The 24,375-nt window shown below is 37.2% G+C and overlaps 2 protein-coding genes across 13 annotated transcripts in view; one reads left to right on the top strand and one right to left on the bottom strand.

The window, feature by feature from the left end:
• Positions 1-24,375, top strand: part of HDAC9 (histone deacetylase 9) — a 347,135-nt gene that overhangs the window by 240,002 nt on the left and 82,758 nt on the right. For 6 of the 10 annotated variants that reach the window (XM_039332526.1, XM_039332536.1, XM_039332501.1 and 3 more), the window contains 4 exons: positions 4,789-4,844; positions 5,141-5,228; positions 17,382-17,501; positions 17,826-17,923. In XM_039332526.1, the coding sequence (XP_039188460.1) occupies positions 4,789-4,844; positions 5,141-5,228; positions 17,382-17,501; positions 17,826-17,923 (362 nt within the window). Of the gene's footprint in view, positions 1-4,788; positions 4,845-5,140; positions 5,229-6,434; positions 7,088-17,381; positions 17,502-17,825; positions 17,924-24,375 lie in introns of those variants that run through there. The other 4 variants (XM_039332555.1, XR_005555379.1, XM_039332546.1 and 1 more) reach the window with 4 other exon arrangements.
• The window catches only part of TWIST1 (twist family bHLH transcription factor 1), a 170,857-nt gene continuing 153,604 nt past the window's right edge, over positions 7,123-24,375 (bottom strand). For 2 of the 3 annotated variants that reach the window (XR_005555384.1, XR_005555386.1), the window contains 2 exons: positions 15,305-15,369; positions 8,666-9,598 (listed from right to left, as the gene is read on the bottom strand). The gene's annotated coding sequence lies outside the window, so the exon portion shown is untranslated. Of the gene's footprint in view, positions 9,599-15,304; positions 15,370-24,375 lie in introns of all 3 variants that reach the window. The other variant, XR_005555385.1, reaches the window with a different exon arrangement.

The following is a 24,375-nucleotide window of genomic DNA, read 5'->3' as shown; positions in this document are numbered from 1 at the left end:
ATACACAGTTAGTTAGATGGGATGGACAAAATTGGCAGTTAAAACTATTGGAAGAGTTAGTACATGAAAACATTACTTATTCTTGGTTTCAATATAGGCAATTAGTAGATAGATGGAAGATGGATCGTAAGGTGGGTTTTCTTAGAGAAGATGAAAATTTTATTAAGCAAGTGAAGGACCAAAGACTAACTCATATTAAGAGAATTTATGGGGTTCTAGTGGAATTGGATTCAGAAACAGAATTAATTAAAGATTGTATGATCAGATGGGCCCAAAATTTTGGTGAACCAGTCCTACTGGATATCTGGGAAACCATTTGGGTCAGAAATGTTAAATTTACACAAGCACAGAATTTAAGGGAGAATTTTTATAAAATGTTTTATAGATGGCACCTTGACCCACAAAAAATGTCTTTTATGTACCCTGACCTACAGCCTAAATGTTGGAGATGTGGTTGTTTGGATGCCACCTACTATCACATTTGGTGGTCGTGTAGAAATATAAAAGCCTTTTGGATTAAGATATGATGGAATATTCAGAGAATTTTTAAAAGGAGGGTAAAATTTACTCCACAATTATTTTTGTTAGGTATAGTTACTGATTGTGACACAAAGGAGGTTATATTGATGTTAAACTTGATTACAGCCGCAAGGCTGTTAGTAGGACAATATTGGAAGAAGGAATCTTTGCCTACTCTGCAGGAATGGTTTCTTAAAGTGTCTTATTTGGCGGAAATGGCAAAGATTTCGGCTTTTTTAAAAGAACAATCGCAAGAGAAATTTTTTGCTGTTTGGGATAAATGGAAAGTTTATACAATTTAAATTGGATATAAAAAAATATTATTTAGCTTTTTTATAACTTTTATTTTTATATACATACATATACCTTAGTTATACTCTCTTTTTTCATATAACTTTTTTATTTTTTTTAATTAAGCCTATATTCTGCTCTGGGAAGCTCCGGGGGGGGAGGGAGTGGGGTTTTGGGGGGGGTAGGGAAAGGGTTGTTTTGTTTTGTTTTGTTTTGTTTCTTGTTTATGTTTTTGTTGTATTGTTATTCTTCTGTTTCTTTTGTAAAAAATTATAAAAATTTTCAATAAAAAGAAAAATATCACAGTATATTAATGTTATGCATGCTTTGGAAATGTTTAGGAAGCACTGCTTTTGAATTTATACAACTGAAAGCATAGCACCTCTTTGATATCTTTAAAACAAACTTCTATTTTTTATGATTTGATTAAGCTTGGAAAAAGGTGATGCTGCCTTAAGAGTTTCCTTGTGGAGGTTCCCCCGAAAGTCTACAAAAAAGTGTGGTTGTTTTAAAGAGTAGCAGAAAACTTGTGTGAGGTTTGGACCATATTTTCTGAACAATTTTCGAAGTATACAGTTTCCTAATAATTATCCACATATACAAATTATACGTATAAAGAATATGTGAAAGTTTATGTAGGTCAACATTTTATTCTTATTCTTGCTGATGCAATATCTCTACTTTTATTGGTATAATAGCAAAAAGTGAGAAGAAAAATCTAGACAGCTCAGTTTCATTTACTCTCTGTACATATTCAAGCATTTACCTAATCTGTAAGCACTTAGATCTGTATAAATAATGACATTTTTTGTATCACTATGCTCCTTACTCACCCATGATTTTTTTCACACCTCCTGGATCAAGGCTTGGAGGATGGAGACAGGCAGTTTTAAAATCCAGTGAGTAATGATATTTATATAATTCTAATGGTGGACATTACCATCATTAGGATTATACAAAAACCAAAGAATACCAATTGAAGTTGAGTGACATCCTGGATTTTTAACTCTGAAAGTGGTTAAATTGAATGGCATGCACACAGTAGTATATATATTTGTTTATAACAATTTTAATAAAGTTTTAGTAGATATAGTAAAAATAAATAAAAATTAAATTAAAACATAAAACAAATAAATTTAGAGAGAGAGAAAGAATAAAAAGAAAAAAGAAATTAAAAGAGAAAAAAAGGAAAAAGAAAGGCAATAATAAAGAAGTGGGTTCTAACCTTCATCACATTGAGTATACTGTAATCTAACATCATGACTCTTCAACCTCTCTTAAAATTAAAAACAAACTCTTCTTCCCATAACTTAACCCATATCTATACACAATGCAGAAATCATCTTTTCAGTGTTGATTAGAAGCTACCAGAAATGTCAAATTAATAATACTCCAGCTTTCACACACTTTCTTTTTGTGTTTCACAATTTTCATCTTTAATTTATTCCACTGGGTATCTCAGTATTTGGTCTTTCAGCAATCTTTGGCACTCCCAAAATTTTCAACTCAGTATATATTTCAGTCTCATTTAACACAAGATATTATTCCCTGAATAATATTTATACATAGAATCAGTGAATTGTTAACACTACATTTCTTATCAGCAAAGAGTGTACATCTTTACTCTAAACCCTGAATTTCTGGTCATCATTTAGGAGCAATTGAACTGTCCTTTGTTGCATAGCATGCTGGGAGGGAATGGACAGCTATGAGTGGTGTATTACAGAAATTGTTTCTGGTATTTGTAGAAAATCAGATTTTTTTTCATGACTACTCTGAAAACATACAAAATGTCCACCATGTGTATTATAATCTGTCTTTAAAAAGTCCAATAAAGTTGCAAGCTTTGGCAGGCTTCTAAGTTAGATTTATAGTGTAGTGAAATATGGAATTTCCATCATTCTTTTTTCTAATCTCCCCAATGACTTTTTTCTATGTGAGAGTTTATTTTCATGCAAAAAGGAAAATTCTTATTTTTGTGCAGCTGAATGTAAACAAAGAAACCTACACACAAAACAAAAGAACAAAGTTTTGAATTTATTTAAAGATCTAATATTCACATATCCTTGATTTCTTGTCCTTTACTTTTATATGGACACATTGGATCTATATATGATGTAGTCTTGACTAGGTAAACTGTACATTTTTCTGGGGTTTTATTATGGACATACTGACAATTTGCATAGTTCCAGAATTTCCATACTTACAGTGTGAGTGGATTTAAAAAAATCTCAGCAGTCAGTATGGGAGTTAGAGTCCACATTATCTTAAATTGCTTAGTGTGGAAAATATGGGTTAAGAGTACAATAACCGTCACATAGATTAAAAACTCCACATGATCATTACAAATCATTCATGTTTACTCAAAAACAGATCCTAGAAAATATATAGGATTGCAGTCTGAGACTCTCTTGTGACCTTTTCCCTGGATTGTGTAGCTAAGTATTGTATTTTACGTAATAGTAGTTTTTTTTATATAGTCTTACTTAGTCAGTGCCTTACTGGGGAACTCTGGCAAGCACACATGCATGTGCATACAAATATTATTCCTATGATTCCCCCCCTTGTGTTTACACTTGAAATAAATATTCTTGTATTCTGGCACTATTAAACATGGATACCATAAAATAAGAACACAGAATTAATGGGAATAGAAACATAAAGTGCTCTAATCCAGAGGTCCCCCAACCTTTTGGGCACCTGGGACCAGTTCTGTGGAGAGAGGTTTTTCTGCAGATCAGAGGGGGCAAGGTTTTGTGTGCTGCCTGCATCTCACAGATGGGGGTTTGTTTGTTTGTGTGGACCAGTTGCTGGCATGCTGCAGCCCGGTACTGGTCCACGGGGTTGGGGACCCTTCTCTAATCTGCAAAGAAGTAAAAATACATGGAATTGCCATAGAAATATTTTAACACTGACATAGAAGGTCAACAAAAATGAAGAAATTTGCTGTGTCTTGCAATATAGCAATGTTGATTTCTAGGAGCTTAAATTAAAGATCTAAGGTCACTTCAAATTTCAAACATCTCTATTTCAGCAATGTTGCCAAAATAATAGATATGCAATGTACATACTATGATTTTACCTTCTATTAAAAAAAAATTGCAAAACTCTGCTTACACATTGGCACTGGGGATTGCAGATAATAAATAATAATTATATCAAAAGGTATAAGCCACAATAACTAGAGAAAAGCCCCATATTCAATGATGGTCTGGCAAACAAACAGCAGGCCATTACTTTCATGCCCTATGTTTCAGACCTTATGACTGTCATGCCTTTTGCATGAACCTTGGAAGACATCTAACTGGATTGCTACTAAAAACAAAGTTGAACTAGAAAGATTTTTGTATTTGTTACTTTAGTATCAGTGTCTTATCTATATATACTACCGTCCAAGGGTGAAGAATGTATATCTCTCAAGATATAGATTGCTTCATTCCCAGCTAGCATGGTCTACAGGTAGGGGCAGGATAGCAGATTATTTTACTACCTGGAAAGAAGAAAGAGGACAGCAGTCTCACCCCATATGCAAAAGGAATGGAATTGGCAACTAATTTGTTCTGTCATACCAGTGAAATAGAATGTCCATCATTTATCTTGAGAGTATTACATTAATTTCAGCATGACCTGGTGTGACACGTTTATTTTCTGCAGCAACCTGTGATATTTATTTCCTGAAATGCCTAAAAGATGATCGAATGATGGTTCAATGGCATTTGAAATACCACATGTTTTCCCTTCATCTTATATGAAAGATTAACATTGGAAAGTGAAGGTATTGCTTCAGCATAGTCTATGAAAGGTTAACAAAGACAGGAAAAGATGCTTAGAAGTTTTAGCACAGTACAAAGAAACAAAAGCAGTTTGCTTGCTGATTTTTGCTCCATAGAAACACAGGAGAATTTCTCTGCAGCCACCCCTATCTTACTGCCTTATTCTTTTAAAATCTGGTAATTGAAAACCATCTTGTTCTTACAGAACGGTTTTGCTATTGTGAGGCCCCCAGGCCATCATGCTGAAGAATCAACAGCCATGTAAGTACCAGGGAATATTGCCCATCTTGGAGTGCTAGGGTTACTGGCAATCACCTGTACTGTGGGTGTCTCAGAGGACCTCTAATTGTTAGCAGATGACTGAAAAGGCTTTTGAGGTATCCCAGAAGAAGATTTATGATCTCAGAGATCATATAGCTTTTTTATAACTTATACACACACACACACACACACACACACACACACACACACACACACACACACACTTCTAAACATTATTTATAGATGTTTCCTGACCAATGTGCTTTATAAAATTTCTGTTCTTCTCTATTCCACAGGGGGTTCTGCTTTTTTAATTCGGTTGCAATTACAGCCAAATACTTGCGAGACAAGCTAAATATAGGCAAGATATTGATTGTAGATCTGGTATGTATTCTTGACGAGCACATCATTTTAGTGCAATGGGGGGAAGAGATGAAGGGAGGAAAAATAAAAATGTTGCATTTTCTTCTATTCATTAGTCTTTTCTGCTTTTACTACTTAGAAGCAATGAAGGTATGCATTTTTCCTTTGAATCTGAGAATCCATTAAATTCAGGATTTCAGGACTGAAACCATAAACACGTATGTTTCACTCTAATGGTGTTAGCCCCAATTTTAAAGAGAAAATGAGTAGATCACGATGACATTTATGGTTCTTAAATGAACTGATTCTTCCCCTATTGAAATGACCCAACAAGTACCCAATTTACTTTTCCATACAGGATATAAATTTGAAATAATTTAATTTAATTGCATGTTTTTGAATTGTAGCAATTTTGATTTTCTCCCTTAAACTGACAATAATTTGGCATGTTTTGCAACAGTCATATAGTTGAAACAGAATACTATTTTTCTGAATACTAAAAATTTCCAAATCATGTATACCAATACATGACAGCTTTTAGGCAGAAATATACTATTGAATGGCATTTATATTTTAAAAAGGCAATCATTGTGAATTAGTTTTATCTATTAATAAATAGTCAAGTTCCAAACAAATAGTTAAGTGAAATGCAGTTGTCATGTGGCATCTTGTTTATAAACTCTATTCATGAATAATGAATTGAGTTTTGCCTTCTACTTAAGCACCAACTTTATCCACAGTCTAACAGAAAATCCAGATTGATTTATATACACCATTTTTGTTTTGCCTTCCCTTCAGAAGGAGCAATGCAATAAGACTGGAAAAGTATAGGCAGGAAATAAATCTTGGCAACCAGCTCTAACCTGTTACATTTAATTAATTTTTGCAGGTAATAAAAATTTAAATACAGTATATGAAAACTATGAGGTTGCAAAACCTAAATCTTGCTGCTATCAGAACTCACAAATAATTATTACTATAAATTCATGGACCTAATATGTAATAATCCAAATGTAATTTGCACAGTTAAAAACAATACAAGAAAACTCAGACTAACATTTAATTTTAAAGCTGTAACATGAGCATTTGAATTATGCACAGGAGTTCCATTTCAACCATCAGTAACAAACCAGCAAATAATGAGAATGAATTGAAATTGATCAGTTAGGTTCCAGATAGTATAGTCATCTTCTTCCCATGAGGACTTCCTTCCTCTTTGTCCCATAGATTTTCTTCTTCCTGCTCTCAGAAATAATGCCAGTTTCAAGCACCAGTATTGTTTTTGGAGTCTTCAAAGAACTACTCAACACAAGGTTCATAAAATCATCAGAAAGAGCCAAAAGTGATCTGGGAAGAACACTAAAGTCCACTAAGAAAATAAAAGAACTTTCCACAAAAGAGCAGCAGCATGCACCAGATGGTCTGCGAAGAGTGACTCCAGCAGTTGAGTGAATTGATGCTAAAAAGAATAAGGCCAGCTCTTGGAGAAAGCCTTGTGAAGTCAGTCAGATCCACCAGAATCAAGTAACTAGAAGAACTGAAGATAACGTAATTATTATGTAGACAATTTAATTGTTAAAAATCCAGTCTAATCATTTGAAATCCTGACTGTAAAATAAGGCCAAACTTATTGTGCAAAAGGTTTATGTGTGTACCCAGGTCTTTCCATGGCAAATACTTGAAACAACAAATAATAGGATCATAAATATTAAGGGATACCTGTAATTAAACATACATTAATAAGCAAAGCAAAAATATTAAATAACTGACAGCACCTTTACTAGCAGCCCCTGTGTCACAGCTAACAAATTAATATTTATTTATTGAAATATATTTCACATTTATTATTTCTAATAGCTCAAGGTGGTGAACATATCCAACACACCTTACTTCTCCTATTTTCCATACAACAACAACCCAGTGAGGTGGGTTGGCCTAAGAAAGAATGACTGGCCCAAAGTCACCCAGCTGGCTTTCATGGCTAAGACGGGGCTTGAACTCATGGTCTTCCACTTTCTAGCCTGTTGTCTTAACCACCAGATAACCTGGCTATATTATTTAATATATTATATAAACTGGCTCTTTATATAATATATTCCTGTATATATTCTGTAGTAGATATAGCACTATGAGAATAAATGTAAAAACCAAACCCAATGCAGTATAATCAACATATATGTTCACAGCAATAACTATCAATAATTCATCTATCTTGAATTATTTGCCACCAACATACAATAGGCAAGCACATTCAGAACAGAAAAACTAGTGAACAAGCTCATGTGGTCATATAGCCAAGTAACACTCTTTGCTGTCCGTAGCACACAACCAAATTTTAATAAAGAAACCACAGAATTTTTCATGCAGATCATGAATCAAGAAAGCACTGACACTGCTAGGAGTTAACTTCCATTTGACAGATTCTTGGATCTATTATCCTTACAAAATAGACAGCTTGAATACTATCACTCTTGCTTAGTGATCAAATGCAGGAATTCAATTTTTGAACTAGTTTTGTTGACCAACAAAATAAATGTGTGCATGGATAATACAAGTAAAAAGATTAAAATCCCACTGTGGAAACTTGGTATTATTTTTCATGTTGTACAGTTCAATCAGCAGTGTGTATAATTGCAAGGAAAAACAGAAACTGCAACAAGAAAATTAGAGGGCATAGCAAAAGACTAAGTAGGAAAGAAGCATATAGGAGAGAATGGGTCCAAATCTTATTATTTGATGATTAATAAAATGTTACTTCTGGAATCTGATAAATCATCATTGCTTTAGAAATAAAGGTATGTAAAATGAATTAAAAAGAGCTACACTTCTAATTCCACATAGTAATTACCTCACTCTCACCTATGGGAGATGGGTGAGTGGAAAAGTAATGGGGCATGCCATCTTTCTTGCTTGCTATGTGAGGCACTTTTCAAATTTGGGGAAAGATGACTTCAGAGAACCCTGACAGACAACTGGTTTATCTCTTTATTGCAGATGCTGTTAGATCTTTAATAATAAACTATTAGAACAGTTTGGGGCACAAAATTCAGAATGTGTTATGAACACAGCTTTTATTTCTGCTTTTTATTTCATGAACAGTTGAATAGCAGTTCAGTAGGTAGATAGACTTGTAGCTGGCCAATATTTACTAGTATCAATTGAAATGAGCAACTCTCCAGACAGATCACTATAGCTATAGGCTTCAGAGATTGTAGGCTACTCAAGACATATAGTTCATTTTCACTCATGGAATAAATATTCTGGTGTAAATGTCAATATATTGTGGGAAGGCAATCCAGCGGAACCACAAAAACTTGGTATTGTATACAAATGATTCCAAATTCTATTGTTATTAAACCAAAGAACTATGAATGCAAATATACATCCCTACATACTATGAAGTATATAATCATAATTTCTTGGCTTCGACTTCCATATGATCTGCATAATACCCCATATAATAATGTGCCATTCCATTATTGATTGAAGAATCAATGTGAATCCAACCTTCCCATTTCAGTTGGCACTAGGAAAAGAAAACACAAAGTCAATATGCAGTAATAGGATTCTTTTGTTGTACAATAAGTTCTCGATTTCGTGGATTTTGGTTTAATAAACTTCAGATTTAAAAGCCCTAGCTGAATGAGATTTGCCTGAATTTTAGAAAATAATGGATTTAGTTCAGACAATTTTTTTTTTCAAAAACAAAATTCACTACTAGTAGTAGAGAAAGGTTTCTCCTGACAATTGTGCTTTTCTGCTGAAAAATTACCATTTATTGAATATTAGGCTTTAATGGATATCCATCTCCTTGTTCCTTGTTAATTCATTCAGTCAATGATTAACTCAAATTTAGATTTGAATTCCTGCTTTATTTTTAATTAGACAATTCCATTATTCTTTGGATCATCTTCAATGAAATACTCTGAATGTGTTTTAAGTCTCAAAAAATGATGCAAAATAAAGAACAACCCAATAGGTAATGCTGATATTGATTTTAGAAAGCTATAATTATATAACTATAGATATACATTGTCCATTTTTAAACAATACAATGGTTGGGAGATATGCTGCATTATTATTTTTTTCAGAATTATTTTATTTTTATTTCATATGCCAACATGTATGAAATATTTGAGTTAGCCTTGAAAATTCTTTATCTTTCACAGTTTGTGATTATGAGCACAGGAAATAAATAGCATAGATTACCTCACTTTATTTTCCCCTTTTGATCTTTTGGGATGGGAAATCCATGGCCCTTCATATCTTCTTGGATATTAACTCTTTAAGGCACAGCCAGTAAGGCCAATGGTCATGGATGACTCAAATTATGATCCAACAACAGCTGGGAAACCATAGGTTCTTCACTTCATTTGAATTTTTTCCTATTTCTTTAAAGATTGAAAGTAAGATTAAACTTTGAATAATAAATACCAGAAGAAACTAATGCATTCTTATATTATAGCCTTCTTCATCTTAATGTTTGTAGACTAATTGGGCTATAACTTGTTATTAACAGCTATGGGCTACTGGAATTGGAATCCAATAGTCAATTATTACTAGAGGATAATCCAGTGGTGACAATTTGTGGATATTATAATCCAATACCTCTAGAAGGTACCAGGTTACAAAGAAACGACACATCAATTTTGAATGTTAAAAAGGCCAAATTACAGTAGAACTTCATCTGATCTAGTTCTATTATTATCAATGTTTTTCAGCTTTGGAATACAATCAAATTTATTGAAAACCTCAAGTCTTATCCTCAGTCTTTAACTGTGATTTTTTTTTTAAATCTTGTAGGTAGGCTTTCTTGAATTAGGGAATATATTTTCTGTCGTTTACTTATTTAAACAAATATATTTATATAGTTATCCTTCTTATCATTTTAACCAGGTAGCTTACAAATAAAATTAAAACTAAAAGAAAACTCAATTTAAATAATATAGAGAAGAAACCATAATATGCTGTGTGCCTGTGATTGAAATGAAAAAAAAGTGCTCCATTGTAATCATTAAGATAATACTAACAACCAACCAACCAACAAGGATCACTCAAACCCTGGCCTAAGTGGCTATGAAATCATCCAAACCATTTCTAACTTATGGACCAGCAGGGTTGGGACCCACCATATTTCCAGGAGAGTACTATTCCACAGGGCAGCTACAGTGGCAAAGACAGCCATAGTAAATCTGTCTGTAACAGTTACATCCCTATTATAGCTATAAATCGTTATGATTAGCAGAATTCTGAAACGACACATTGGATTTGCAAATCCATCTTTTCTGTATCAGCTACCTTAATGTTTCTGAATAAAATGAATGTATCAGTATAAAGCCAATATTAGAAATGTGAAAAACTGTCTTATTTTTTGATATGAATTTATTTAATTTTATAAGTCAATATGTGAAGTGAAATCTAGATGTAGTTTTCAAATTAAAAAATAAATAAAATGTACACATAATGCATGCACGAAAATGATATGCAAAGTTGTAATGAAACAATATGCAACATTTTAATTAACATTTTTTGCAGGATACACATATAACAAAATGATGTATTAAAAATTAACCTTTTTCAAAAAATAAACATGGTAAATTTATGGCTTAAATCAAATTTATCTCTAGGAAAAATAAAAAATAAAAAAATGACAGTTTTATTAATCTGTACAAGAATGCAATAAATTTCTACATAATTGCATGTTCAGAATATAGCTCTAATTAAAGTATAATCCAATTTAGTGTCATCATTCATGATCAATTAGTAGAGTTTATCAACACAAAGTGAAATCTACAGGAATAATACTCTCATATCCTAGTACACATGACTTGTACGGCAGTGTCATCCACTATGGGAAGATCTATTAATCTTTTCACACGAGGATAGCATTTAGAGAATGCTAACCTTGGACATATTTACTATATGCACACAAAGCATGAAATCACAGTGAGGGACTTCTTGAACCAGTATTGCTCTCTGATGCTAAGAGAGTCTCTGCATTAAATACTTCCATATAAAAATATGAAGACTGGAAACCAATACAATGTCTTATGATAATAATAGATCACAATAGGAAACTTAGTAGAGGAACAAACTACTTTTTAGAATTAGTTTCATATCCTCTTGATAGTACCTTGTAACAGTAGAATGTAGCAAATTCCAACAAATCCTTATTAGATTAATTGTTGACAATATTCCTGAAAACAGTATAATTTTCAGTAACATTACCTATACCTCAGATATGTCATTATTCTTCTGCATTTAATGGAAATTGTTGTTGTTGTTAATTGCGAAGTCATGTCCGACCCATCGCGACCCCATGGACAACGTTCCTCCAGGTCTTCCTGTCCTCTACCATCTTCTGGAGTCCATTTAAGTTCACACCTACTGCTTCAGTGACTCCATCCAGCCATCTCATTCTCTGTCGTCCCCTTCTTCTATTGCCCTCAATCTTTCCCAGCATTAGGCCCTTCTCCAGTGAGTCCTTCCTTCTCATTAGGTGGCCAAAGTATTTGAGTTTCAACTTCAGGATCTGGCCTTCTAAAGAGCAGTCGGGGTTGATCTCTTCTAGGACTGACCGGTTTGAACGCCTTGCAGTCCAAGGGACTCGCAGGAGTCTTCTCCAGCACCATAGTTCAAAGGCCTCAATTCTTTGGCGCTCAGCCTTTCTTATGGTCCAACTTTCACAGCCATACATTGCAACTGGGAAAACCATGGCCTGGACTATACGCACTTTTGTTGGCAGGGTGATGTCTCTGCTTTTTAGTATGCTGTCTAGATTTGCCATAGCTTTCCTCCCCAGGAGCAAGCGTCTTTTAATTTCTTGGCTGCAGTCCCCATCTGAGGTGATCTTGGAGCCCAGAAAAATAAAATCTGTCACTACCTCCATTTCTTCCCCATCTATTTGCCAGGAATTGAGAGGACCGGATGCCATGATTTTGGTTTTCTTAATGTTGAGTTTCAAGCCAATTTTTGCACTCTTCTTCTTCACCCGCATCAAGAGACTCTTTAGTTCCTCTTCACTTTCTGCCATTAGTGTGGTATCATCTGCATATCTTAGGTTGTTGATATTTCTCCCGGCAATCTTAATTCCAACTTTTGATTCATCTAGCCCTGCCTTTCTCTGATGTGCTCTGCATATAAGTTAAATAGGCAGGGCGACAGTATATAGCCTTGCCGGACTCCTTTTCCAATTTTGAACCAATCAGTGGTTCCGTGTTCAGTTCTCACTGTTGCTTCTTGACCCGCATATAGGTTTCTCAAGAGACAAATGAGATGCAAATAGGGTGGAATTTATAATAGAGCATAAATGAAGTATTCTGAACATAACTATAAATCAGGATCCAATGATTTGATATAATACAATAAAAATTGGTTGTTTCTGAGTCACCAAAATAATACAAAGTGCAGGAAATCACAATTCTTTCTTTGGATGAAACTGAAGAAGCATTCCAAAAATTCATTCACTATGTCAAACAATAGAAATTTGTAACTCATAAGCTAAACCATTTTCCCCAAACTATCTGTTCACTATGCTGGCTATAGCTTATAGAAATGCAGTCCAGTTTATCTGAAATAGTGCAAGTTGCAAAGACTATATTATATGTCACCCCCTATATTGGTTAGATGAGTGATAGTGATTTTTAAATTAATAAAAGAACATTGAATGAATAGTATGTATATTAACTGAAGCAGAAGATGTTCTTATGAAATCAAATACTGTAACATTTGTGAGTATTTTTACTATTAGCAGGTCCCAGGAAAGCTCCATAGTATCTTTCAACTAGCACCCAGAAAGTACATTTGTATCTACATCCATCTCTCTGTTAGGTAGATGGGTAGTTCAAAAATGTGATACATAAGTAAGTAATATTCTGTAAGATGGCCTTTTGGTCAGGACTCTATTTAATTATTTGGAGTGATTTCTGCATTTGTCATAAATCTTTGATGGCCCATTTCAATTAGAAGTTGAAAGAACTCAGATTTTAAAGATTAGATGGTCCACAAAATCACACCTAAGATATAGTCAGATTCCATTTGTCTTCCTTACATTTGAAAATCTTAAAACAATAAACCATACTGAACACATGCAGCATTAATGGTTGCGGTTGCTGAGGATTAAGTTCCCTGAATTAGCTAATAACATCTTAATAAATTTTATGATTAAAATGTATTTTACTTTTTTACTTTCACATGAGTTGTTTTTCTAGAAATCACACAATCAAACATTAGCATTAATATAAATTTATCTATAACAACATTATACATTCTTGAAACATCCCACAGGATTATTGAGTAGCTCCACTATTGCCCTATTAATTTCTGAACTTAAATATTGGCTTGGGCTTTCAGTAGAAAAATAGCATATGAAAGAATATTCATATTTCATTATTTGGAAGACCCATATTCCCACTAGAACAGAAGTTATTTAATTATATCAAGAGAAAGACTAAAGAATTATAGGTCACTTATTCTTTTTCCCCTCTTGGTGTGTAGCCTTGTAAAATCTAAACAGTCATATGTAAAAGAAAAATGTTTTTGTTCTATAAATTGATTAATTAAGGTTACAGACTTTCAGCTTTGAAAAAATGGATATGGTTTTGCTGCCATTATAGACTGTGGCTTAGTTTATATAATTCAAATCTAAAAACAATCAATATTTAGTTGAACAACTGTTATCTGAGATCAATAACTATGACTAAGAGAACCAGTTTGGTGTAATGGTTGAGGTACTGGCCTAGAAAGCAGGAGACTGAACTGTAATCCTGCTTTAGGCATGAAAGCCAGCCGGGTATCTTTGGGCCAGTCACTTTCTATCAAAGTTGTGGGGAAATAGGAAGAGGAAAAAGTATTAGATATGTTTACAGCCTGTAGTTACTTGTAATGTAATAAAAATGGAATAAAATCTAATAAATTAATTTGATTTCTTTTCTTATTATAAAAATAAAACTTAATAGTTTAAGTTTCAGCAACTATTAGTCTTACAAGAAACAACTATCTCCCCATATTTTTGTATGTATACACAAAGAGACATAAAAGGAAGAAACAGCTAAGACCACACATTGCTCCTCAAAGCACAAAGCTGAAAGCACCAGCCTGAAGATGACGAATGGGACTTCATCGAAACGTCGCCAAGACACTTCCAATTTTACGCGGGAGAAAACCTGAATAACCAAAGACCTACATACAAATACCCGCGAAAACCTCAGAAAACAAAGAGACATACACATATACATATATGTCTGAAAATGCAAGTTACCACCCACCCCCTAATAAATGCCAGAAACATAACTAAAATAAAGAAATATTGTGTCATTTGTGGTACATTCCCTAGTGAATTCCTTAATTATTAGAATTTAATCATACTGAGTATATTGTGCAAATGCAGAAGCAGGAATAAAAACCTTCTAAAATGCTATTTGTAAATAATAAATATTATAATTTAAACTTTTGAGATTCTTTTCCTTAATCTTTAAGTTAGCTGTCTCTCAAATGTTATCGTGTACAACAATCTGGTATATTAAATTACCAGTCTTAATCATAAATTTCTATTCTAACTCAAGATCACTCTACCATTTAAAGCTACCCAGAAAAAGAATCATACAAACCATACAGTTGATGACAGAGCAATAATATTGCAGGAATGCAATAGACTTCAGTGAAGCTTCTTAGCAGAAACAACCCTGTTCATGATTTTCTTAATCTATAAATGGAATTATAGTATCTCAAAGTGAATGACTATAGGTCTTTGGATGGATGGATGGATGGATGGATGGATGGATGGATAGTAGATGGATGGAGAAATCCCTATGTATGTCTTTATTTGTATTTATTTACACAAAAAGACACCTACGTACACATTTAGGCAGGAATGAAGATATGAGTTTGGTAAAATGGCATAAAGCCTTACAGGTGTTTATTCGAGTTTTATAGAAAAGTTTAATTTGATTTTGGCAGATTTCAGAAGCAGTTCTGTACTCATTTAACTACATAGTTTCCTAAGAGCGCGACTCTCCATGTTGCACCACTCATTTCATTGATATGTTTGGAACTCATATATTTAGAAGATGTGTTCATTCCACTTTCTATTTACTTACATGTGAGCCAGACTGACTTTAAAACTCTTCTGAGAAAGTCTTCTCTGAGTGCCTTTATCATGGGCCTAAAAGGAATGAATGCAAAATAAAGTCTTGTTGATAACTTCATTCAGAATTCTATCAGCAAGCAAAAAATGTATTAATTCATAATAGGTTTGGGGTATTTTAGCTGAATTGTAACTAACTTTCCATTTCCTGAGAGCTCTTATTTATTGCTTTGAAGTGTTTTAATCTATTGAGTGTTTAAGAGCATGACATTTTAATGTTTTAGTTTCACTTTTATTGCATTATAATTTAGTCATCTGGAACATAAATTTTGTAGAAAAGCAAGATGTATAATTAATAAGTAAAAGCAACAAAAAATAAGAATAACAATAGACTTTGTCTAGCATAGTGAGAAATTACATGGCAGGGACAAAACAAATCTGTGAAACAAATCCATGACAATTAACTGCTCTGACCAAAAGAATGGTCCAAACTTGATCTCCACCATTCTTACTGAACAATCGTTTTTGGATCGGGCAGCTCTCAGATTTTTTTTGTTTATTTATTTTTTATTACTTCAGTGTTGTGATAAATATTTACTAAGGTTGTACAAAGTACCATTCCTCAAAGTTTTGAAGCAGCATGTACTCTATTCTTGAATGAGCATGTACCAATAACATTTCTGCCAGCACTTATGGAAAGGTGATGGGCTATGCATGCAATCTGTGCAGGGATGAGAAGAGGAACCCTAGAAGAATCATGCTAAACATTTTGGAGATAATGATAGTCTCAGTGCTTTGAGGAGGAGAGCTGCTTATGCAAATTGCAATATTAATATTGATACAAGTAGTTTTATGTCCTCTACTTCATGGTAAATTTACTTTGAGTCCTTCAAGTTGGAAATGGCAGAGTCTTAATATGTCATTGACAATATTGTTGCCCAGATTTCCTTCAAATCAGCTAGCATATTGTTTCTGGTGGCATCATTTCCAAAACTATTATCTTAAAAAGAGTGGTGGATGTTCTGTGCTTTACTTTTGTACACTTCCCTTAAGACAGTCACACATTTTTCCAATGAAAATTAATTTAAGGAAACATGATAAGCCTTACTATTTAAAAATGCTAAAGAAATTATTGCTGAAAATATTTAGTATTCATGTAATAGCTGTACAGAAAAGCATAAAGAAAGTTAGGTATAATTCTTGGTTAGAATATTAGCAAATTTAGCCATTCATCAAGTGTCCTGCCAGATCATATTATATAAAATGAATGACATTTGTGGCCTTTGGAAGCTCAGTTTGCTTGAAACTAATGAGATCATATTCTTACACATCAACTGCATGTCAAGATTTTATGAAATAAAATATAAAGTCTTTTCTGCATCTGGGTTCCCTTTTGATGTGGATCTTGCTGCTAAGGGACTGCTAACTGAACTGAATGTTTCAAGGAAACCAATTTACTCAGCTGGTTGCAAACCCTTTGACCTCAGTAGTAGAATTTGGAAAATCAATGAATGCATGAACATTTTAATGTTTGTCAAAAATTGCAAAAAACAAAGACTGCTTGAATTCTATAGTCCATAGATCCTTTGTAAAATATTAGTTTGTATTTTCAAGCTTTGCCTATCTTTTTTTTAAAAGCCAATGAGACCAAGTTAATTAAGCCTGAGGGGTTATGAACTGTTGGCAGTTAATAAGTCATAAAATTCCTCTATAAAACAGGATGCTAGATTCCATCACTGAGACAAGGAGTACAAAGGGCCGGTGTATAATATCTAATTGTACAAAAGGACTGGGATTTCTCAATGACTGCTCATCTGGAGTCTCAAGGGCATGCTCACTGTGGTTTCCTGATTTTTAGAAGCCAGTTTAAAAAATGAGTGTATTAAAGAGTAATTTGCCTGAAAGTTCAGGAAGTTTGGAGTGGTGAAGGGTGGGTGGAAAGGAGAGGAAAAAAAGGGAAGGAAAGAATAAGGGAAGGAGGGAGAAAGACCAAGACTGAGAGACAGGAGAAAGAGAAGAGAAAGCAAAGAATTCTCACCACATTAGCTTGGACATGATTGCATTTGTCATCTGTTTTCTTTTCCCTTTAGGATGTTCACCATGGCAACGGTACACAGCAGGCTTTTTATTCTGACCCCAGCATCCTGTATGTCTCTCTGCATCGCTATGATGAAGGCAACTTCTTCCCTGGCAGCGGAGCCCCAAATGAGGTTAGGTTTATTTCTTTACAACCCCATTTTTTATTTGTATCTTTCAGGTAATTGCATTGCATGATTACCCCTAATTTTCTCATCCTACATTGGTGCTCTAAATTGCATTAGATTACCAAATGGTCCACTGGGAGTGGGGACAGGGTGGAACAAGTGTATAACCCAGAACAGTCCTTGTCAAGTGGGGCCAGGTTGATTTGACATGCTGTTTGAAGTTGGTTTCAAAAGGACATTTTTGTGCATTTTCTTATTTTGATTCACTCTCTGCCTTTCCTCTCCATTTTCCCTCTGGCATTTCCCCCTCCTTCCCCCTCCTCCTCTTAGGTTGGAAGTGGCCCTGGTGAAGGTTATAATATAAATATTGCTTGGACAGGTGGCCTAGATCCCCCCATGGGAGATGTGGAGTACCTCACAGCATTCAGGTTGGTTCCTGTTTCTTTTTCAAAGTGCCAAATAGAAGTAATAGGCTGGAATCTACCAGTGTTAGAATACAGCAGCTTTGACAATCAGAAAAATGACCCATGGTGGAACTGGCTTAAAGTAAACTTCTTTTATTATATAGTATCTGGAGACCTCTTTTACTTTACTTTTTTTAAAAAAAAAATCAGTGTTAATATGCTGGCCACCCACAAAATAGAATATGTTATTTGTTGCCCAAAACAGATTGCTAGAGAAGCGTTGTCTTTTTTCTTTTTCCTACAAACTGATTAATAAGTTTTTTCAAAGCCAAGGAATGAATAGACCCACAGAAAAACAGAGAATCTATCAGTGCAAATATATTTTATTGCAGATTCTGGTGATTTTCCAGCAATTTACTTCATTATTACAGCATTTGGAAATCTTTCATAGCAATATTATTACCAACCAACCAATTCAGGGTAGCTTCATAACCATCAGCATGCATGTTTCCTGGCAAAAGTGAAGAAATATTGTTGCTGTGGGGTGGGAGTTCATATTTTTTCAATAAATAAATGAAAGGAATAGTTTGTCACTACAGTCTTCTGGGATATTTTTGACCTTCAAATCTAACCTGCAACATTCCTATTTCTGCAGTCTTCAATCCTAATACTAAACAGGTTTTATATTGTTCAGGTTCCCAATCCAGATTAGATCAGCTGCCACTTGTTGAGTACTAAGGAAAGGCATATGGAAGCAAATCTCTTTGATTCTCATTGACTCTTTTATTTAAGATGCAAGGATTTGAAAAGAAATAGATATAAAGATATAGAATGAAGAGATAATTGGCTTTACTGATTGACCATCAGGTGTAAGTGAAACATTGGCAGGAAAATTCTGCTTGTCCATAACATATTTGGAAAACTGTATGGAAAATGTCCACGTAGTGAATTTGGTCACAAATAAATTGTTCCTCTGCATATTGATCTGTTTTTGTTACCTTATTTTACATCTTGGGGTTCGCAGCATTGAAGCGACACACACTCACGTTGTAACCAAGTTCTTCTTTATTCATTCCACCTAACCACTCAGTAACCCAACAGGCTCACAGGCCTTTTATAGTTTCCCAAACAGCCTATCATAAATCTCCTTTGTTCGCAACTTGCGCCTGTGCGCAAGGCCGGCGCCAACCAGTCTGGTCCCAGGCAGCTTTTCGGTTGCCCGGGACCATTTGCAACATTACTGGGCCTGCTGAGCTGCATCATCAGGCCCAGGACACAACACCCCTCCCCCCTAGAAGACACATACAATTACATTTGTTTCCTGGCGGAAAAAAAATTTCCCCTGCCCCACACACAGGCAGAATATCTTTATGAAATAATAAAGTTAACTTAAACAAACCATTCTCCAAAAGTGTATTTATGCTCTACCAAGTATAGATCCCCATCACCCAGTTATAGACCAGCAAGGATGCTTTGTGATGACAGAAATCTCACATAGTCTCCCAGATGCTTGGAAGGGGCCTTAGCTTTTTTCGACCTACGCAAGGTCAGGGAGAGTGCCTGGCCTGTCAGCTCGCCTGCCCGACTAGGCAGACCAGGACTTTTACTTAATGGTGCCTGGCCTACCATCTGGCCTACCATCTGGTGGGCTCGATAGACCAGGACTTTGATGCTCATAATTGACAGGTGATCCGTGTTGTGGTGGACTGGCTGAGTCTTCTGGATTCCAGCCAGGGTCCCTTGGAGAGGAGAAAATCCCCAAGCCCAATGGTGGAGCAGAGGTCTCCCCTTCCACCATGGACTGCTCCTGGGAACTTAGTCCCTCAAGCCCGCAACCAGTCTCAGATGTAACCTGCATTGCAGCTGTGCCCCAATAGTTCCAGTGCCCTGTGTAGGTGGCCGAGGTGCCAGAGTCAGGAGCTGCCTCTATGGCAAACCCCCTCTCAGGAGAATTCCTGTTTGGTGCTCTTGCGGGTGACTCCCTGTTCGGAGCAATAGCTGAATCTTGAGGATGCCCTTGCTCCTCCACTGGGGGCTCAAGAGGATTCTGTGGGAATTCCCAGGAACCGTAAGCCTGGTTCCCAGGATTTTGACCTGAAGTGTGACCTTGTTCCTGGGCCCCCTCCCCCCTGAGAGCAGAGCCAGGAGCAGAAATGTCGGGGGACAACCACCAGCGCAGTTGTTCAATATGACGTTGAAAGATGCGGCCATCTCCCAAGGTCACTTCATATGATAGCAGCCCCGAGATCTTGCAGATGACAGCAGAGACCCAGAGATGTCCAGGACCAAAGTTCCTTGCCCAGACAGGATCACCCACCTGAGGTCTCCTAGGTGCCCATTGTTGTGACACCTGTGAAGCTACTCAGTCTGGGTGCAGTCTGTCCAACTTTGTGATGAAGCGGTGACCCCAGCGGAGTTCAGCTGGGCTCTTTCCAGTATCAGTGCATGGTGTAATGCGGTGTGCAAGAAGGAAATCTGCTAACCTGTGATGCCAGCTACCGTGTGTGATTCTTTTGAGTGCATCTTTGGTGGTGTGCACCATCCGTTCAGCTTGCCTGTTGGTAGAAGGGTGGAAAGGAGCTGATGTTGCGTGCCGGATCAAGTTGGCCTGAAGGAAAGCCTGGAACTCAAAAGAAGTAAATTGAGGACCGTTGTGAGAAACGAGGACATCCAGGAGGCCATGGGTAGCGAAGATTCCTCTCAACACCTGTATGGTCCTGGCAGTAGTAGTGGAGGAGACAGGTACAACCTCTAGCCACTTGGAATGGCTATCCACCAGTATAAGGAAGAATCGCCCCTTAAATGGCCCAGCATAATCTAAATGTACCCTTGACCAAGGGGTATGTGTCTCCTCCCACCTGTGTACAGGGATCTGAGGCATTTCAGGCCATGATTGTTGGCACACCTGGCACCCGTGCACCTTGGCCTCAATAGCTTTATCAAGCCCTGGCCACCAAAGATGGCTGTGTGCAAGCGCTTTCATGTGCATAATGCCGGGATGTCCCTCATACAGAGAGGACAAGACTCTAGACCTCAGTGAGGCTGGGATAACTACTTTACTACCCTATAACAGACACCCCTTAAATGTAGACAGTTCATGTCTTCTTTGCCAGAAGTTTTGAAATGCAGCATCTGGACATATGTCAGGCCATCCTGACAAGACCCATGTCAGCACACGTGTGAGCATGTGATCTGTGGCAGCCACATCCCTAGCATTGAGGGGAGATTCAGGCAACTCCTGAATGGACAGGATATTAATAGCAGGAGCAGGATCTGCCTCTATTTGTTTGAGAGGTAATCTACTGAAGCCGTCTGCATGACCAATCTCTTTTCCTGGTTTGTGGATGAGTGTATAATCATATGCTGACAGGAAAATTGACCATCTCAGCATACGTGGGGAAATAATGTGTGGAGTCTGTTTGTTGGTAGTAAACAACCCCAGCAGAGGCTGATGGTCTGTGTAGACCATGAAGTGGCAGCCATATAAAAATCACGGAATTTCTTTATGTCAGCCATTATGGCCAATGCTTCTCTGTCAATCTGAGCGTAATTCTGCTCTGCAGATGAATAATAGGCTAAAGGGACTTGTGTCCCATCAGCCTTCAGCCTTTTGCTCCCACCCCAAAAGGAGATGCATCGCATGCACACAGGCAGTTGCTCATTGAAATGTGCTAATACAGCATTTGAAGAGAGCAAGGCCTTAACCTCATTGAAACTCCTGTCATGGACTTTAGTCCACTGCCATGGAGCCTGCTTGTCTAAGAGCTGGTGTAACGGCTCTGCCACTGCAGCCTTATGTGGGAGAAATACATAGTAAAAATTTAAGAGCCCCAAGAAACTTGCAGCTCACTCTTGGATGTGGGCCTTGGGGCCTGCTGAATCGCTTGAAGCTTAGATTCAGCAGGGTGGATGCCTTGAGTATCAATCCTGAATCCTAAGAAGTCAGTGGAAGTGACTCCTATTTTGCATTTGTCTTGCTTTAATTTAAAGCCTGCCTGGTGGAAAAGCAACAAGACAGCCCTTAATATTTCTGCTAGATTTTGAGATGACTCCCCAGCAATAAGGATGTCATCGAAGTAGGGACAGACCTCAGGAATACCACGAAGCGTGCATTCCATGACACTTTGAAATATGCTGGGGCTACATTAATCCCAAACTGCACTCTTAAAGGCCCCTCTATGCGTTACAATTGTTTGGGCCACTGCAGTTTCCTCATCAACAGGTAGTTGTTGATAGGCCTGTGCCAAATCAAGTTTTGTAAAAAAAGTGCCCCCCCCCCTTTGAGAGAAGCCAGAATGTGTTTCACCACAGGCACTGCATATGCTTGCTGTTGCAATGCTTTATTCAGTGTACACTTGTAGTCTACGCAAATGCGGACTTCTCCATTAGCCTTTAAAGGCATAACGATGGGGGTTTCCCAGGGATTAGAGTCCACAGTTTCTAAGATGCCCTGCTGGAGCAGCTTGTCCAGCTCTGCATCCATCTTGCTTTTGAGTGCAAAAGGCACCCTTCTGGGCTTGATCCTGATGGGTGTGATAGTTGGGTCTAAAAGGAATGAAGCTCTGAGCTAAACACATCAGCAAACTCCTTGCAGACTTCTGCAAGGCCCAACATTTGCACACTGTGCAGCCCAGTCACTTGAATTCCAAGGGCCTCAAACCAATTGAGTCCAATAAGATTAGTGTGTTCACCCCCAACTAGGAAACCCTCAAAAGCCTTACGCTGCACTTTGAGCATAGCCTCCCCTTTCATACTGACTTTGGAATTCTGGAAGTCAGTGAGGATTAAATTCGAGAGCCTGAGTTTGACTTGAAGGCCACTACTGCTGCAAATCCTTTTGAAAGTGTCAAATGAAATGATTGATAGAGCGGACCCTGTGTCCAACTCTATCAATAAGGGAACCCCTTACAACTTCACATCAATGCAAAGTTTTTTCTTAAGGGGCTTGTGTGTCCCTCTCCTAAGAATACTCCTGCAATGTGCAGAAACCCACCCTGTGTTGGCTGGGACCCCTGGTACCTTTCTGAAGCAATTCTTCCCAAGGTTGGACCTTCTGGAGAACCAAACAGATGGAGGCAATGTGGCCTTGCCTTCCACATGCCCTGCAGATGGTGGAGCAGAATCTGCAGTCAGCTCATTTGTGACATCCTCCGCACCCGAGACACTGAGGAGATGCTGGGGCCTTGTCTGAATGCCCCTTCGACCTTCTTTCTGCTGGCTGGTAAAGTCTGTCCACTTTCTCTTCAGGATCCACTTCTGATCTTCTCGAGCGTCCTCTTGATGGACGGACACTACTGCGGTAGCACCTTTGGCGAGTCACAAGGCCTTCACAGCGCAGCCTGCTGCCTCTTCAGTTGCAACTTCACGCAAGACATCTTGGAAGGTGACTTCAGCTTTAGCAAATATCTTTTGTTGCAGATCTCTACTTCTAAGGCCGCAGACAAAACAGTTTCGTAAGCGTTCTTCCATGTCCTTGAACTCACAAGGTCTGGCTGCTTGTCTCAATGCAGCAATGAATTCCGCAGCAGGCTCACCAGGCTTCTGGTTCCTTTGCTCAAACGCATGCCTCCACGTGATCACAGATAGCTTTGGATGAAAATGGTCCTTCAATATATTCTTCAAGTCTGTGTACATTACAGACTCAAGTGGCGCAGGAGCTACTAAGTTTTCGGCTACATCGAAAGTGTCCTGGCCGCAGACGCACAGCAAGGTTGCTGCCTTCAAGCCTTCTTCTCGAACCTGGTTAACTCGCAGGTAGTTTTCCACCTGGGCCACGTAAGAGTTCCAACGCTCCAGGTGAAACACGTCAAATTCAGAAAGTGGACCAATCTTCGACATTGCTAGCTTCTCTTAGCCTCGATGCATTTACATACTGGCAGGTGAGTGCAGATCTGGGCACTGACTTCCCGGCTTCCAGCTCTTTTTTAGAGGCTAAGTTCTTTGGCTGTCTTCTTCTTTGCAACGATCCCACCTTCATCGCCACTTTTACGTCTTGGGGTTCGTGGCATTGAAGCGACACACACTCACGTTGTAACCAAGTTCTTCTTTATTCATTCCACATAACCACTCAGTAACCCAATAGGCTCACAGGCCTTTTATATTTTCCAAACAGCCCATCATAAATCTCCTTTGTTCGCGCCTTGCGCCTGTGCGCAAGGCTGGCGCCAACCAGTCTTGTCCCGGGCAGCTTTTGGGTTGGCCGGGACCATTTGCAACATTACTGGGTCTGCTGAGCTGCCTCATCAGGCTCAGGACACAACACCTTACATAGGTAAAAGTCTCATAAAAACTATACATTTTGTAAATAGCATGTTGTTATTACTATTATATCTTAACCTGACCATTGCACTAAAATTAGGGGAATAACTCATACAGACTTTCCTGTTAATCACAGTAAGTGGATCACAAGTGTGCCTTGCATGATAATCTGGCAAGTGACTACAGTATACAATAGTTTAATTGACTTTTATATAGAT

The sequence above is a fragment of the Crotalus tigris genome, unplaced genomic scaffold (genome assembly GCF_016545835.1).
Source record: "Crotalus tigris isolate CLP2741 ecotype Arizona unplaced genomic scaffold, ASM1654583v1 scf7180000017624.2573661763:2888555, whole genome shotgun sequence".
NCBI lineage: Eukaryota > Metazoa > Chordata > Lepidosauria > Squamata > Viperidae > Crotalus > Crotalus tigris.
Note: the sequence above shows the minus strand (reverse complement) of the source record. Positions and strands in the feature narration are given on the sequence as shown.